At 39.9% G+C, this 16,374-nt stretch overlaps 1 protein-coding gene across 2 annotated transcripts in view; it reads left to right on the top strand.

The window, feature by feature from the left end:
• PTPN3 (protein tyrosine phosphatase non-receptor type 3) overlaps positions 1-16,374 on the top strand; it is a 220,112-nt gene that overhangs the window by 33,728 nt on the left and 170,010 nt on the right. For both annotated transcript variants that reach the window (XM_032764588.2, XM_075062630.1), the window contains one exon: positions 6,064-6,184. In XM_032764588.2, the coding sequence (XP_032620479.1) occupies positions 6,064-6,184 (121 nt within the window). The remainder of the gene's footprint in view (positions 1-6,063; positions 6,185-16,374) is intronic.

Genomic DNA, 16,374 nt, shown 5'->3' with positions numbered 1-16,374 from the left:
TTGAATTTATGTTGAACATTATATATTGCACACTGTGTTTTATATTCAGCACGTCTTGAATTTCTTGTTTCTTAAAAGCAATCACTAATGATATTTATATTTTCTTCAAATATTTTAAAATAACTTATTATTCATGAGTTCAATTAAAGAACATGTTTCAAATGACAAATCCGGTCCTATTTTTCTATTTATTATTTATATTGTAAACTAAAATAATTGTCCACAAAGTTGTAGAAAGTTAAATATAATGGATTGTCCTGCACAGTTGGTATATCCTCTGCTTTTATGTAAAATCTCATGTAGCAAAGATTTACCACTACTACAGCTGCTTCTGCTGTCAGTTCTTATAGTAAGGCCCCAATCCAAGAAATAAATTGTTATAATGAGTGCTTTAAATTGTGATTCATTAGGACTGAGTTCTTCCTCCATATCTTCTAAGCACATGGGTACCTCTCTTTCTTTTCACTCTTGCTCCGAATTTCGAAATGTGCCAGCTGAAGAAGTTGTACAAAGTAATGCTTACATCTCCAGCTCTCCAGTCTCTCACCCTTGCTTGGAGAAGCAGGAGCTTCCTCTAGAGTTCTGCTCTCTTTTTCTAAGCAGAAGGCTATGTAGTGTTTTTGTTTGTTTGTTTTTTTAAATCTTCTCCCAGCCTGGCTCCATTGCCCTTCACCATTCATTCCTCTCCCACTCTGTAGAAATGACATTCAAACCCCAGGTTATTTGGGCCAAAAGTCCATCAACAGGATCTGGTCTGTTTTGAAACTATAAGACATTGGCACTTGCTATTTTTCTTTGCTGGTTAAGGTGAAAAATGCAGTCCAGGAGTGTTTCTGAGGCTCTGGTAAATCAGAGGGGTAAGAAAAGTCCATGGCGTTGGACCCCCTAGGATGCCAGAATTAGGTGGGTTTTTCTCCAGTTGTTCAAGGGAAGGAAGGCCTAAGCTTCAATTCTCAGTCCCTGTGATTGCTATCTCAAGCCAGGCTTCTTCAAGCTTTTGATCAGAGTTTCTTCCAGAGGGCAGCTCTGACTCCCACTAGCTCTCTGAAACTGAAATCACAATTAAAATAACAAAGGGAGGGTGGATCACTGAGTCTCAAACTTTTTTATTGGCGACCCCTTTCACACAGCAAGCCTCTGAGTGCGACCCCCCAATAAATTAAACACACCTTTTAATATATTTAACACCATTGTAAATGCTAGAGGCAAAGCAGGGTTTGGAGTGGAGGTTGACAGCTCACGACCCCCCATATAATAACATAATGACCCCTTGAGGGGTCCCAACCCCCAGTTTGAGAACCCCTGGGGTAGATGAACTCAGGTGGTTTGAATTCTAAGATGTGGAACCAGTTTCTGCTCTTGTATGGCTGCCTGAAAATTCCATGTGCTGATTCTGTTCTATTTCAGGCTTTTTCAGTTGTGTGCATCAGGTCAGCGTGGCCTCATGTGCCTTTTAATCCTACCAGTGTAGCAGTGTAGCCGAACACGTGTGCCAGCCTGTCATGACTGTAGACCGCCCAAAAAGCTAAAATATGCAGGTTAGAGGTAGTTTAAATATCTCTCCTGCCAGTGTTCTTCCACTGCAGAGCAGCTAGACTATCACTTTTTTGGGCCTGCCAGCAGCTCTCAGCTTGTCGTTTATATTACCAGTCTGCCAACTCCACTGGACAAGCCTCTGCAAATACATTTTAAAAAATGACACTCCCTGTCCCTTTAAGGGGAGTCATAGCCTGGGACACAAGCAAGTGCTGTTGCTGAAGCAGCAGCAACAGAGCTCTTTCAACAGTGAGGCTGTGCAACCCAGTAGATGGGAGATTGCTCTACTATAGCTGAGGTGATTAGCTGAAGCTTTCAATAAAATCTTGAGTATCAGAGGGGTAGTCGTGTTAGTCTGGATCTGTAAAAAGCAACAAAGAGTCCTGTGGCACCTTATAGACTAGTATGTCTGACGAAGTGGGTATTCACCCACAAAAGCTTATGCTCCAATACATCTGTTAGTCTATAAGGTGCTGTAGGACTCTTTGTTGCTTTCTAATAAAATGTTAGTATAACATGGGGTTTATTTTCTTTTTCTTTGTTAGTCAAAGCCCTCCAAGTCCTATGGCTTTAATAATATTTTCCCTTAGTATTTTAGAAATAGTGAAATAGGAGTTTCTTCCAAAGTTTTTCAAGCCTTCCCCATCAGGGTTTACCTTTTCCTAAAGGAAATTTCCAGCCGAAATGGCTTAATCCCAAAGAATTCTTAAACAATCCACATCAGATGGAAAATCTCTTGAAATAGTCCCAAAGGAATTTGTGCATAGATTTTTCAAGACCACTTCCTTCATCTTTCAGTCGCATTTGGGCAAAGAGCAAATCTACAGGCTGGCTGACTGGACATAGATTGCACATAGAAGAATGAGAATAATGAAATTCTTAGTTAGCTAACACAAACAGTCACCTACTCACCAATAATTCTCCATTGGTTTTGTCACTTGAGCATTTTTGGATTTCTGGTCTGGTGGACTTTCTTTTCAGAGGTCTGCTCAAACATGAAGGCTTCCAGCAGCTGAGGTACTAAGCCTGAGGAGCATGGATGTTCATGAAGGTACATGGACTTATTGCTCAAATCTAGAAACTGTCTACAAATCTGTTTAGAGAGACAAAGTGGGTGAAGTAATTTTTATTGAACCAACTTCTCCTGAGGAGAGGGAGAAGCTTTCGAGCTACACAGATCTCGTCTTTGGATCTGAAGAAGAGCTCTGTGTAGCTTGAAAGCTTGTGTCTTTCATGAGACGAAGTTGGTCCAATAAAAGATATTACCTCGTCTGTCTTCTAATATTCTGGGACCAACACAGCTACAGCAACAGTGCAGATTACAAATCTATTTGTCCTTCCTCTTCTCTCCACTCCCCCTTCACAAGTCCTTTTATCTACTTTGTATATGACCTAAGCCTTTCAACACCCAAGAGAAACTGTTACACACTTTAACCAGGCAGTGAAATTCTCTTTTACAAAACCAAACCTTGGAGAAAATCTTAACCACTTTTAGAATTACATGGTAGGCCAGGGCCAAAACATCCATATCCACTATATAGACAGACAGAGACACAGGAATTTTGCAGGCCTTTAAATGTTTGCCAAAGATCCTTTTACCTCGTTGAGGACTCTCACAACTGTGCTACTTGTTAGGCATATTATCTCAAGGGTTCGTCCAAGGAATTTGCCACTTGGCTATTTGGTCTTTTTTGCATTTGTTAACCGAGCACTATTAAATAGGTGTGCCCTCCTTGTTTATTATGGCTTTTTGAATGGTTCTGTTTTTTTTCTTTCTTAACTTTTCAGATACATTTTAAATGATCAATGCAAATTCAAATAAGAGGTATATGTTTCTCAACCCCCTTCTCCTCCCTCGTCTGGGGCTCCATTTCCTTGAAGTTTGTTTTCTTCATGTTTGTTGAGATTGTTATACTGCTGGTTACTTCCCAGTTACATCAGATGCCCACAAGCAGGAAAGAGAAAACATCCTAATTCTTTTCCATTGCTTAGGTAATAATAATAAAAAAAAAAAGTGGGATGATGCTTGAGACAACTCTCCTACAATGTGTACTAAGCAGTGTTTATTATAGTTAATCTCTTCAACTATGGCATTTGTCTAGGGAGTTGGAGATGCAAGTCTGACCTGCGCCTCCTTGCTGGCCTGTCAAGGACATCCCTAGCTAGGAAGGAGGAGGGAGGGGAGGAGAAAAGAGGAGCCTACATGTTTGGAAGATGAATTAGAAGAACTCAACCTCATAATGAATCACTGAGCAATAGGTACTCTCTTTAGAGAAGGTAAAATTACGATAAGAAACACAAGCATAGATTTTGAAGTAGAAAATTAAGATGTATTATTCTTGCCAACGTAGTCTCCTGTTGACCAGAATATGCTTCAAATCAACTTTGATATGAAAAAACACACAAAAAAGCCTCTCTTAGCTTTGCCCAAAAAACCAAAAATATTATATCAGAGATTATATGGAAGAGATTGAGAAATCTTAATTGCTGGAAAGGAAAAATAAGTATATAGTCCAGTCAAAACACAGTTGTCTGAAATGTGCATATTTTATTTTGATACCATTGTTAAGCATATATTACTTTGGATAAACAGTTAATAAGTTTGTGGTTCTATAGCCTTAGCCTTTAGTTGTGCACATCTGTGCAAGGTATTGGCCTGGATCTACATTAATGTGTTGCAGTACATGGAATTTTTTCAGTTTGGCACAGTTCGTACAAGTGAGTGGTTTGCTTTCAAAGGTAGAGTTAATGTTTGACAAACATTGTTAAAGTTTGTTTAGATATTTATCATTAAATCCAAATCTTTCTGCCAAGAGTGAGTTTTGCTAACTAGTACAAAAATTAAGCTGCTTTCAAAGGCATTTAGGAGCAAAGGCCAGTAGGAACATTACAGTAACCAAACTAAATTACTTCATGTTTGTCCATTCATTTTCTCTTCCATTTAAATATGTGTTGTGACCCCAGTTAGTGCTGACAAGTAGCTATGGAACTGTATTTTCCCAGGTGCTGACTGCTTCATTCTTTTATATCTCAGTAGTTAAGGTTCATATGGCATAGAGTTTTTCCTTCGTATCTTAATTGGCCAGTATTCCTAAATTTGGCATTCCTTCTGCTTTAGGTATCCTACAATTGTTGTGCTACGGGTTCTTTTATGAAGAAATATTGATTCTTTGGCTAACCTGCCGTTTAATATTTCATGGCCTTTAAAAATTTTGTAAAATAATGGCATCTTGTTTAGAAAAATGTACTTTGTGTGACTTGGGCAAGACCGTATACTGTATGTGTTCATGTGCTTATCCACAAAATATCTTTCAAGTAACTTTTTCTATATTTTTAATGCTTTAAATGTTTTATAAGTAGTTTGTTCTGTGCTAAGAAAAATATTTCATGTTCTAGTGATTTGCATAGTATCACATGATTTCAGTAATTTTGATTGGCATATGAAAGCATTACTGCTGAGTCATTTGGGTATATCTGTACTTGTGAACTTAGAATTCCACTGCAGTTAGTTCTTGGTAATTCTTTTAGCAGCAGGTAAATGCTTGAATCAAAACAAAGCCCCAAAACAACAGAAAACCTTAACAAACTCTTACTTCCTATCCATAAAGGGTGATCTTTAGATGAAGAGTGTCAAACTTATTTTGTGGAAAGGGTTGAGTTACATCTTTGACTTTTGTCCATGGACTGAGGCTACAAAGTTAGGGCCATATGCTGTCCTTCAATTTATAGCAGATATCCCATTGCTAGAGAACAATATGTCCGTTTTTTACTTTACTGTTATATTCAGCATCGCTCAGTGAGAAAGTGTGATTATGGGCACTTGTATAGAATACTGTTTCTCTCCTTTGTTTATTTGGCCATTTGTGCATATATGATTTTTGTAAATCCATGCACAAATTAGGAATTGGTTATCATGAGAAACGATAACACTCAGTTAAGATGGAGATGGATAAATGACAACTGGGTATTAAAATGGGACAAAACGACATTAGTTAAAGTTTGGAACATTTTCTTTGTAGTTTTAAATACAAGACATTTAAAAACATGAATTTTCAGTCTGCAGATTCTTTATCTGTAATGAGACCACACACACATGAAAGGGGCTCAGTTTGATTTCCCTGATTTAGACAATTCTGTTTCACCTGTGACATTTTACATGGTTATTTTCTGTGCTGGGTGCAATATGTGCGGTCTAACAAGTTTTGTTATGGTATACAAAGCAAAAATATGGATAAATGAGTCACTGAACAAAGTATTGAGCTAATCAGTGCCCAAAAACTGTGTTTACTGTAAGCATACTTATATGTTGGAAGAGATTTTCATTTGCTGTTGTTTTAAGATTGAGTAGGTTAAACAAAACTGTGGTCAGTGAGAAATAATCTTTAATTCTTGCAGTTTGCCAGAACTATACTTACTCTTGGTTAATACAATCATTTAATGTGGAGGGGGGAGTTCCCGTAAACAGTATTGACACTAGACTGAGGCTATCTATGAAACCTTCTTGTGCATGTGTTTTTTCCCTAACAGCTCAGTTTGGAGACCGTAACTCTTCGGTACATCATTCAGGATATCTCTCTAATTATCGTTTCATACCAGATCAGAACGAAGATTTTGTAGCCAAAGTAGAGTCACTACATGAACAGCACAGGTAAGCACGTACTTTTAATATCTTTCCCATTCCATCTCCTTCCCCTCCACCTCACGAGTTCAAAAAGAAAATCGTCGAGGGTGGGGAAGGGTAATGTTCCCGAAAGTTTAACCTGGTGAATGTTACATTAATATTGTTTTTAACATGCTTGAGGTTTCTGATTTTGAAATATATGTATTCAAAAGTTATGTACTAGGGAATGTAGCATAAATTAAATGTAAAAACAAATCTTGATTATAAAATAATCAGTGGCTCAATTAAAGTATAATAAATTAATGTTGGTGTCAGGTAGACATTGAGGGGATTTCTTTGAGAGCTCCTTGCTTTAGAGGGCTTTGGACCATAATCAGAATCCTGTGGGATTCTCATCGGGCTATGGAAAGCCTGAATAATTTGTGGGTTTTACTGTTTAAGATAGAAAAGGTGGTAGCTAATTACAGTTGGCCAAATATGTCATTTTAAAATGTTTGGAATCATTATGGCTGTTAGTCATTAGCGAAAAAATGTGTTGGGTGTGGGCTTGGTTTGCATGTATTGTGTGGCTAGATTTCTTGATTCCTTTGACATATCTATGCTGAAATGTGCTTTGTGGGATAAGTGGGGAAACATTTTTATTGACTATATGTATGTTACTAACACAGCTAGTACTGTATTGATAGTTATTAAAGGCATTAGCAAATGTTCTACTTGAGTGAAGTTAGAATTCTAATTTACATTGTGACTACTTTTTGTTGTTTTCATAACTTATTTACATTACCTTTGAGATGAAATTTTCCATTTTTGTTTTAATCTCAGAGAGGCGTTAAATGGATTTTAATGTTTGACCGTTGACATTTGCCACTAGGATTGGGTATCTTTAAGGAAAGTCTGTTGGTCAGGAGTCAGGAAAGAGATTATCTTCAGGACAATAGTTAACCTTTGTGCTACATTATGCATAGTACTTTTTATTTCTATTTTAAAGTTTTCTCCTTTAGACTGCAACACACAGGAAAAAAAGTACTACAGTATCTTTTTAATTTTCTGCCTACTTAAAGTTCATCTAAAATCAAATTAAAATTTATTTGGTTTACTTTTTATTTTTTATGTCCTTTATCATAACAAATCCTTCAAATTGAACTAAATTATAATTAAGTTCAGTCTTGTAGGCAAAAATACAAAATGTGAAGATCCTTCAAAACTAAAATTTTGAATCTATCTGTCACTTTTTACCCTTTTTATTGCATGTTGTTTGTTAGGTGAGGTGTAACTAGCAAACGTTAGTTGGGTAGGAAGGGTAAGGTATTTAATTTACTTTAAGTGAAAAAAGAAGCCATTGAATGTTAGTGACATAGATGAAGATGAATAACACTAGAGGAAAATTGGTCCTTACGTATAGAAGGAATCTTCTAGACTGTGATGGATGGATGGACTGGATTAACTGGACCAAAAAAGCCACAGAAGGAGATATGATAAAGATCTTGGTGTCTTCCAGTGTTTTACCATAGAAGCCTGTGTGCTGCATCACAGCCCCTGTATGTTGCATCTGTACAACAGGGAACAGCTTTTTCACAGCAGCTCTTCTTAGTTCAAGGATTTAGGCTGTAGATCCAGGGGTTCTGGCAATTCCTCTTAGGTACTGTCCAGTACTTTGTCTACTCCCTCCCCTATTGACATCGCAGGCTCTTGGCATGGAATATCGGGAGTAGTCAGACAGCCAAACCCTGGGCACAGGTGAGGTAACACCCAAACTATAAGCAGTATTGGCTCTCCCTGTCAATGGTCACTGCTAATCAGGGCTGTTGTTCACTTTGAGTGGACAAGCTGAAGCTGACTCCTCCCATCCCTGCTGCCAGTCTATACCAAAAATGTGGTGTTACTGGTGTGGCTGGAAACCTGTATGCTGGGTGCAGATATGTCAGTTAATAGAAAATGGTGGGGGACTGTTAGAAATCACTCTTGCCAGTGGAGGATTGTGAAGGGGCACTGAGGCCTGGTCTACGCTATGTGTTTAAACCGATTTTAGCAGCGATAAACTGATTTAACGGCACACTCATCCACACTACGAGGCCCTTTATATCGATATAAAGGGCTCTTTAAATCGGTTTCTGTACTCCTCCCCAACGAGAGGAGTAGCGCTAAAATCGGTATTACCATCTCGGATAAGGGTTAGTGTGGCCACAAATCGACGGTATTGGCCTCCGGGTGGTATCCCACAGTGCACCACTGTGACCGCTCTGGACAGCAATCTGAACTCAGATGCAGTGGCCAGGTAAACAGGAAAAGCCCTGTAAACTTTTGAATTACATTTCCTGTTTGCTCAGCGTGGAGCTCTGATCAACACGATGATTTGATGGCACAGTGGTGCCAAAATGGTTTAAACTGGTATAGAGATTTGAACACAGCCCCCCTCTCCTGGCTGTGAGCCACTTATACTTCCTCTGCGGAAACAGACTAAAAATCATAAGGGAAAAGTCCAGCTATGTAACAGTACAGAAGAAACCGTTGCTTAAGCACTAGCGTTGTGGTACTCTCAGCTCCAAGGTGTCATTTAATCCCTATAGCAGCCAGCCCAAGTGCGTCCAGAGGGAAAAAAACACGTTGAGGAGGGCGAAAAATGGGATTCGTTCTCGAGATTTTATTGGTTCAAATCACACTGCTTCCTGATTCTCCTCGTTTCTTCATTCCTGCCGTAAATGTACAAAGTGTGTGTGTGTTTTGTTGTGTCGTAAGTAATAGGTTTGGGTGTGGCCTGCCTAAGCCATCTGTGTATGTTACAGCAGCCTTTCAAGGGAAGACTCTATGACTTACTCATTATAGGAAGTGCCCCATGCCATGAGGGGTCACTGGATTTTCCACTCACAACCTCTAGCACCCCTTTCTTCCTTTTCTGATTTCTTCTCCTGGGAGGGCCTGCCCGGAGGTTTGTTGAGGGGAAGGTTTGGACGTAGCTTTTCTCTACAGGCTCTGTGCAAGCGTGGGGCCCGCTTTCACACAATACAGGGGGAGGGGGTTAAACCAATTCCTCATGAGGTCAGTTTTTTTTTTTTCCCGCCCACGCCAAACAGGGCTGAGAATGGTAGGTGTAGTACACCGCCTTTATGCTTCTAGAGTGGTGTAAGGGGCCACACAGCTAAGGCCAAGAATTGAGCCGCAGAGGGCACAGTGTTTGGAGGGATTTCGCACTTATCTCTAACGCAAACCGGCGCACCGACCACACGCGATTGGCTTCCCGGTCAGAGTCCAGAGTATCTAGAATTTTTTGGCGACGCAATAGGCCATGATGGTGCACTATGGAAATTTGGGGCTCCCACCGAGTCTCCGACTCCTCCACTCCTTTCTTACGAGCAACGCCCGTCCTCCCTCTAGAACGTATCCCTCCTTGTCCAGAGATTCCTACTACTTTTTCACACACCCCATAAACAGCCAGACCCCCTCTTCAAAATCGCCCTTGCCCCCTACCTCCCAGAGCGAAGGTTGCAGACGCAGACCCCAATGCACCACGCCAGCTTAGTAATTCCAACAACCCTCTCCAAGCCTCAGACGTATCCCTGAATATTCTAATTTTCTTCTGTGTACGGGGGTGCTTGGAGGGAGGAAGAGAGATTTGATTTTCAGCTTAAGGTGCGTTAACGTAGGGCGATTGTGAGGGAGGGGGGTTGGAGTCAATTCAGTCGAGTTATTTTTGTTAGCTGATTATGCTGTGTACTTGTCGGCGTTCCAGGGGTTAGTCGACTTTCTTTCTCGTGAGGGGGTCTGACTTTTTATGTACTATGATGAATGCCTGTGGTAGACGCGATGCGCCGTGGAGGTTCCCATTCTTCTCCCCCGGTGCAGATGCCAGAGGAATGCTAGTCAATCCTGTTCAGCCGTGAAATGCTCTGGTGCCTAGTGAGCTGGCGGGGCAACTGGTAAAAAGAATTCCTGTATTCCAGTAGAGGTACAGAGGCTGTAGCCACCTCATCATGCAACTGGGGGCGAGCTCCAAGCCACTCCTTCATGTGTAAGAAAGAGGCTGTACTGCTGATATCAATAGCAGTAGGGATGCTGGCTCCTCTCCCCGCCACTGTAATGTTCTGCTGACGTCAAGCAAGTGGGAGGCTGCTCCTCATTTTATTACTATAAAATCACTGTTTCTTATTGCATTTTTATATTCAATGACCATATGGTGGGGACTGCAGGTTAGCAGGAAGTTGGGAGGATAGGAAGCAACGGGTGGATTTTGCGGGCAACCGTGAATGGCATGCAACTGTATTCGCGGATCTTGACAGGAGCATGGCTTCTGATCCAATGATTTTTAGTTTTCCATATTAGGCAGGATGACTTATTTTAGAACAGAAAGGAGGGATTGACTCAGGGGAGTCTTCCATTTTTGCCTCCAGAGGAAAACTGCAGATGCTCTCTATGAATTGTCCCATCTTCTGATGTAGAGTTCTTAGTATACAGCTGATAATACTGCATGCTGAGCGGAAAGTTTCTTTTAGTATATAGAGTGTAATTTCCATGAAGACTTCATACTTAGTTCAGAATGTGAAGTTTCATTCAGTGCATGCAAAATAAGAGTCGGACCTTCAAAGGGACATGTTAACTGCTTTCTCCTGTGGAATCGACCACAATATTAAGTATTTCAGCATCTTTGATTCTAGCTGTATATCTATGTCTTGTGCTTCATATCAGACTGCATCCAACCTTCAAGAATAAACCTGCAGCTATATACCCTCTTCCAGATGCCCAGACTTCTGCTGCATCTCTGCATTTTTAAGCATTTAGAAATCATTCCGCGAAGAGAACATCATATTAGTCATACAGGGCTTGTGGTTCCACTACACATGCAGCAGCATTCAATAATTTTTCCCCTTAAGTTAATCTCTTGCCTTCTTTGGGTGGAAAAGTTTCTAACATCCTTTCATTAGGCCAAACACTAGGACCTTGGGAGGCGTGGTAAAATGTTCAATCCCCAGAGAACATGTATCTCCACTCCATCCTCTTAGCTGCTGGCAAGATGAGATTTGCACATACCTTTGTGATCCAACCATGCTCACTTATAGGTCATCAGAATGTCAACCCCAAATATGTCACCCACTCTGAGAACAGCAGCAGTGCTTATCCATGTAAAACAAGAGGCGCTCTCTAAGAGAAGTCTGTTTCACAATGTGGCCACTATGGCAGCAACTGACATGTGCAATACATGAGAGGTCCATTTAATACACAAATAAAGTGCATTAAACTTGGTATCTTCATGACCTACTGCTCTGAACAGGGACCTCTCTCTTGAGAAATTTGCATTATGTCCCATCTATAATCATTTAAACAATTTATTTTGCATGTTAATAGTTGAGACTCAGACTTAGATTTAGTGGTAGAACTTATACTGAAATAAAGGTCGCGATTCTTAGGACTATAAATCAAAGAGATATAAACTTCTGCCATATTCACAAATAGCACTCATTCCAGTACCTTAACACACACCAATCTATTATTCACCCTTCAAGCAATATTTTGTTCTCTAATCTTGGCAGTATCCAAAGACAAATTCCTCCAATGTGTAGTGAATACCTTATTATAAATTTGATTATAAACAAAACTAGGCCTGTAGATAAAGCAAGTGAGAATATAACAAATTAGTTGAAACAAAACAGTGCAGCCAATACTGAATGCTTGGTTTTCACTTGTTAATGAAGATCTTGTCTTAAAAATAGTAATTATTAAATTCATTATTTTTGCCTAAGGCACAAAATGACAACGTAAAAACATACTCCTAAGGAGACTGTTAATATCTACTCCAAAACAAGGGTCTAGCTATGATATAAGACTCTCTTTCTAGATTGCTTAGACCACTAAAGAAAAAAAACAAATTATTAATTTAAACTACTTAGTTAGAATTAAGAAATTAGCTACTGACTTGGACTATATTAACTTATTACAATGTTTCTTTTCAAAGCAGAGATCCTTAGCTGGACTGACAGTTGATCATACTGCAAATCCCACTAAAGCAGCAAAAATTCATATTTAGCTCACTTCTAGAACCTCCTTATAATCAGGATGGCATTCACAGCCCCTTTAGAGCACAGAAGGCCTATTGGGAGACACAAAGGTCTCTACCCCAGTATCTGTTTCCAACAGTTGCCAATGCCAGATGCTCAGAAGGAATGAACAGATATATTAAGAATTCATCCTGTCATTCCAGCTTCTGGCAACAAAGCACTTCAAAGTCTAACCTTTAATAACTAAAAACACTAGGATACATTCACGAGGGTGTGAAAGATTCCCACCAATAGCTTTCTCACACAAGTCATGCGTGTGTGAGTCTGGATTAACTGAAGTACGCACGCAGCCTACCCCAAAATAGCAGAGGAGCACAATGAAAGATAATAAACAGAGACTGTTAAAACCCGTAACAAACAATATTATTAAGAAATTACTCTACTTAGTTTTATTGAATTTGACAAAATTGTCAGACGTACTCACAAATCTCTCAAAAATTCTATTTTTATTCCAGATGTTGTAACGACATTGAACGAATGATGCGCCTGCAAGCTTTGGAGATGTATCCCCCAGTATTTCTTCAAAGCTCTCCGTTTGGTACCTAAAACTGGCAGGATATGTTGGCTTTGAAGTTTCACCTTTTGTTTCTTCCCAGAGCACAGAGGAGGACAGCTGAAACAATTGGAAACTGAATTTATCTCAGCCAGGTCACCATCAGCTTTTGAAAACTCAGTGCCTTTAAGCAAACAACTAAAGTATACACCCTATAAATATGTGTCGATTCCTGGTATCTGACTCGCTTTGTTTTGCTTAAAAGCCTTTCCGCAGTTAACTTTACAGGCAAGACAAGAACACACTAACTGATCATTCTAGCAGAGTGATTTAAATCAGGAAGAAACTTAATGAAGAAGTATAATATGAGGAAGCCCAGTCCAATTAGTTCTGCTTAAAGATCTGAGGGATGAGAGGAGACAAAGACATCCTATTTTTCCAGATGACTTCTAGAGCATTGAGTGAGGTACTTGATTTGAGAGTCTGAGCTAGCGTAAGACAACTACCATGACCTGAAATCAGATGAAGTTAACTTAATGCTTACAAACGTTTTAATAGAAAACCAGGTATGAAGTACTTTCCAACGCAGTAGTAACCTAATCAGGTTCTTTAATTTCATTTCCCATGACCCTCTCTGACAAGAACATTTCAACATGATCCCGGAGGGGAGCCTGGTCTGCACAACCCTGCCGCCTCAGCAAGTGCAAAAGCGTGACAAGCCATGCCTCGGTGGGGGAAAAACCTTGGACTTCAGTTCTTGCCCCAGAAGTCTAACACCACCCTTGCAACCTCATTAACGGGTCATACTCACTTTGGTCCTACCACAGTTCGACAAAGCTGCTTCTATGTAAAATCTTCCTAATCAAGGGACATCAGCGTGCTCAAGGTGAGTAAAACTCACATCTTCTCTCATTCAGCATAAAATATGCTGTCTTACCATGAAGTGCCAGCGCAACAACAGTGTACAGCCTCAGTGGGTATCTACCTAGGAAAGACGTGTGATCTAACAAGCTCTGTCAATAGAAAATGAATGATATATTGACTTATTCCTTCTCTGTCACTGTACAGACAATAGAGAACAGAGTAGATTGAGGCATGACCTATATCAAACTGTATAGACATATACTAGACACCCTCTTTCTATCAGGTAGTTTACTAGACTGCAGCTCATGGTATTGCTGTCATTTAAAAATTGCCAAAAGGACACTATTCTTTCACATTCCTGAATAGAAAAGTCTTTATGTTTGCTCCCAGGACTGCTACCCAAACACTTATCCTACGAATGCTGTGAAAGCGGACATATACAATCAATATTTGTTTTATTCTGTAAGATGGTTAATCAAAGTTAAGAACTGAATCTGGTTTTACAGTCCTAATCGACTGCATTGCAAATTTTTTCAGTCTTAAATTTTACTAAATGGAAAACCCACACATATACCGACAGTGAAAAGGCAATGTAGTATCATAAGGGCTAACCTAAACAACAGATTTCATGGTAGTGTATATACCGCACAACCGTAGTTCGCAAACCAATCAAAGGAGACTCAGAAACAAGCATAAAAATCATGAAGAACTTTCTTAGTCCCATCTACCAGAGCACAGTTGTCACATGTTGATGACGAGCTGTAACTTTCATATCTCCTCCCAACACTCACCTCGCAGTCCTTACCCAACCCAAGAGTCACATATTCTGGAACCCTCCCTGTAATAGATAGATTGTACTCCAAACAGACTTTATTCCTGTAGCTTTGCCTCTAAATGTTTATCTTTCCTCAATTGTGTATATGATCCTCCAATGTCCTCTGAGTTTCTGTTTTATGTAACCTTTTGGCTATTTCTTAAACAATTTGTTAAACCCGAAAAGTTGTTTAATCGTTTGGATAGTGGATTCAATGTTCACTCTATGATATGGTCAGTGGCTCTACCTAGCTACTCTTGGTACAAAAGAATGATCAGAAAACCTTGTTTATAATCAAATATCATGAAAGAGAAAATTTCATTGCCAGATTTATAAATTTTTTTTCGAGATTGAAATAAAAGGATTCTCCAAGATATCGCAAGATGCCGCAGCCTATTTATGCCAATAGTATGGTATTCAACATTAGACTTCCTGCAGATAGTGTGCAACACAGTCTAGAACAAGTGTTAGGAGACTTCTGTAGCTGGATCAATCTCTCTCCAGTATGGCAGTTCATGGAAGAATGAAAAGTCTTGTGTCAGAACCAAACTTGTTACATGGTTTGTCAATTTGAAGAGCATCTTTGTGACCGTATCATTCACATATTAGGACTAATTGAGGAAACAGAGACTAACGGGGAAACTGCTGGGAGATAAAGCAGGACATTTATACTCTAGTGCAGTCTGCTCATCCTCTCCACCTCTCTATTTATTTCCTCTGCCAGTTGTAATCCATTATATTGAACAAGATTTAAAGGGACAATTGTCCAGATTTATGTATGCCTTGCAGATTTGATAGACACTGTTAAAATACTGTTATCATTCAAATAACTAATCCCCAGGACCAATAAAGGAGGGGGGGGGAGGGGGGGGGTGGTGTGGGTGGGGTGGTGGGTGGGGGGGGGGGTTAGAAAATACTTTATATTATTTCTTCTTGGCATCCCCCTAGGATTATCAGAAATCTTCTTGGACAGATCCTTTTAGCAATTGTATCCCAACACTCAATCACAATACTCCATAGGAGATGTGAATAATCGATCCTCTTGAAGTTCTCAGTCTATTCCTACTCCCCTACACACCAAGCAGAAGTTCAAGGGATCTAGCCTTATTAGAGACGTTGAGCTCTTTACTAGTCAAACTGCCCTGGATCATCTACCTCAATTTATCAACATTCTGATACTTCAAATGAGCAGTTAAACTCCATATTACAGTATTTGTGTACTGCTGGAATTATCCATCATCTATCATATAGCCATCACAAACACCTGACTCAGATATTTAAATTACCAGAGAGAGCTGAAAGAAAAAACATGCTTTCTCACAGCCCTCTTTATCCAGTATCATTATGCAATTCTCTGCAGGATCGCTCGTCACTCATTCCAAAGATTGACATCTGTTGTGAGAGCTGACTTAGCCATCCATTTCAGCGTCTACCACTACTGATTGTCCAATTACTACCGGTTTGTAAAATCAGATTGTATAAGTTGACGTGCACGGTACACACTAACACATTCAGTATTTGTGTCTTCCTGGTCAGCTTTGTGCGATTTCAGGAGCATGCACTGTGGGTCTATTACTTAGCACTACCCTTTTCCCGCTCTTCCCCGCCCTATTGACTTCTGTGAATATCCCAGTGCTGATGGACAAAACTTAATTTCATGGGTGGATTCTGGGTATAAATGTCCACACTCATTCTATTCCTCGGAAACAACAGCCAGACATTCATTTCGCACCCTTCTTCTGAGGATGTCTCCTGGTCAGCCCATGTTATCCAACCATGGACCCGTCGCCTTTTTTTTTTTTTTTCGCACGTTACTTGTACTACTGATGCCGCTACAAGCACTTACTGCAGCACTACACACAGCTCGTTTGCTTGATGATAGCAGAACAGTTTATCATCAGTCTGTATGTCTCTGCCTGTAATTGCAATAAGTGACGGTTGATCTGCTTCTGTACTGTCTGCTCATCATGGTGCCCCTGCTGAGTCGCCGGGGCGCAAA

This window comes from Chelonoidis abingdonii, chromosome 2 (assembly GCF_003597395.2).
Source record: "Chelonoidis abingdonii isolate Lonesome George chromosome 2, CheloAbing_2.0, whole genome shotgun sequence".
NCBI classification, from domain to species: domain Eukaryota; kingdom Metazoa; phylum Chordata; order Testudines; family Testudinidae; genus Chelonoidis; species Chelonoidis abingdonii.
This window is presented reverse-complemented; position numbering and strand designations above follow the sequence as displayed.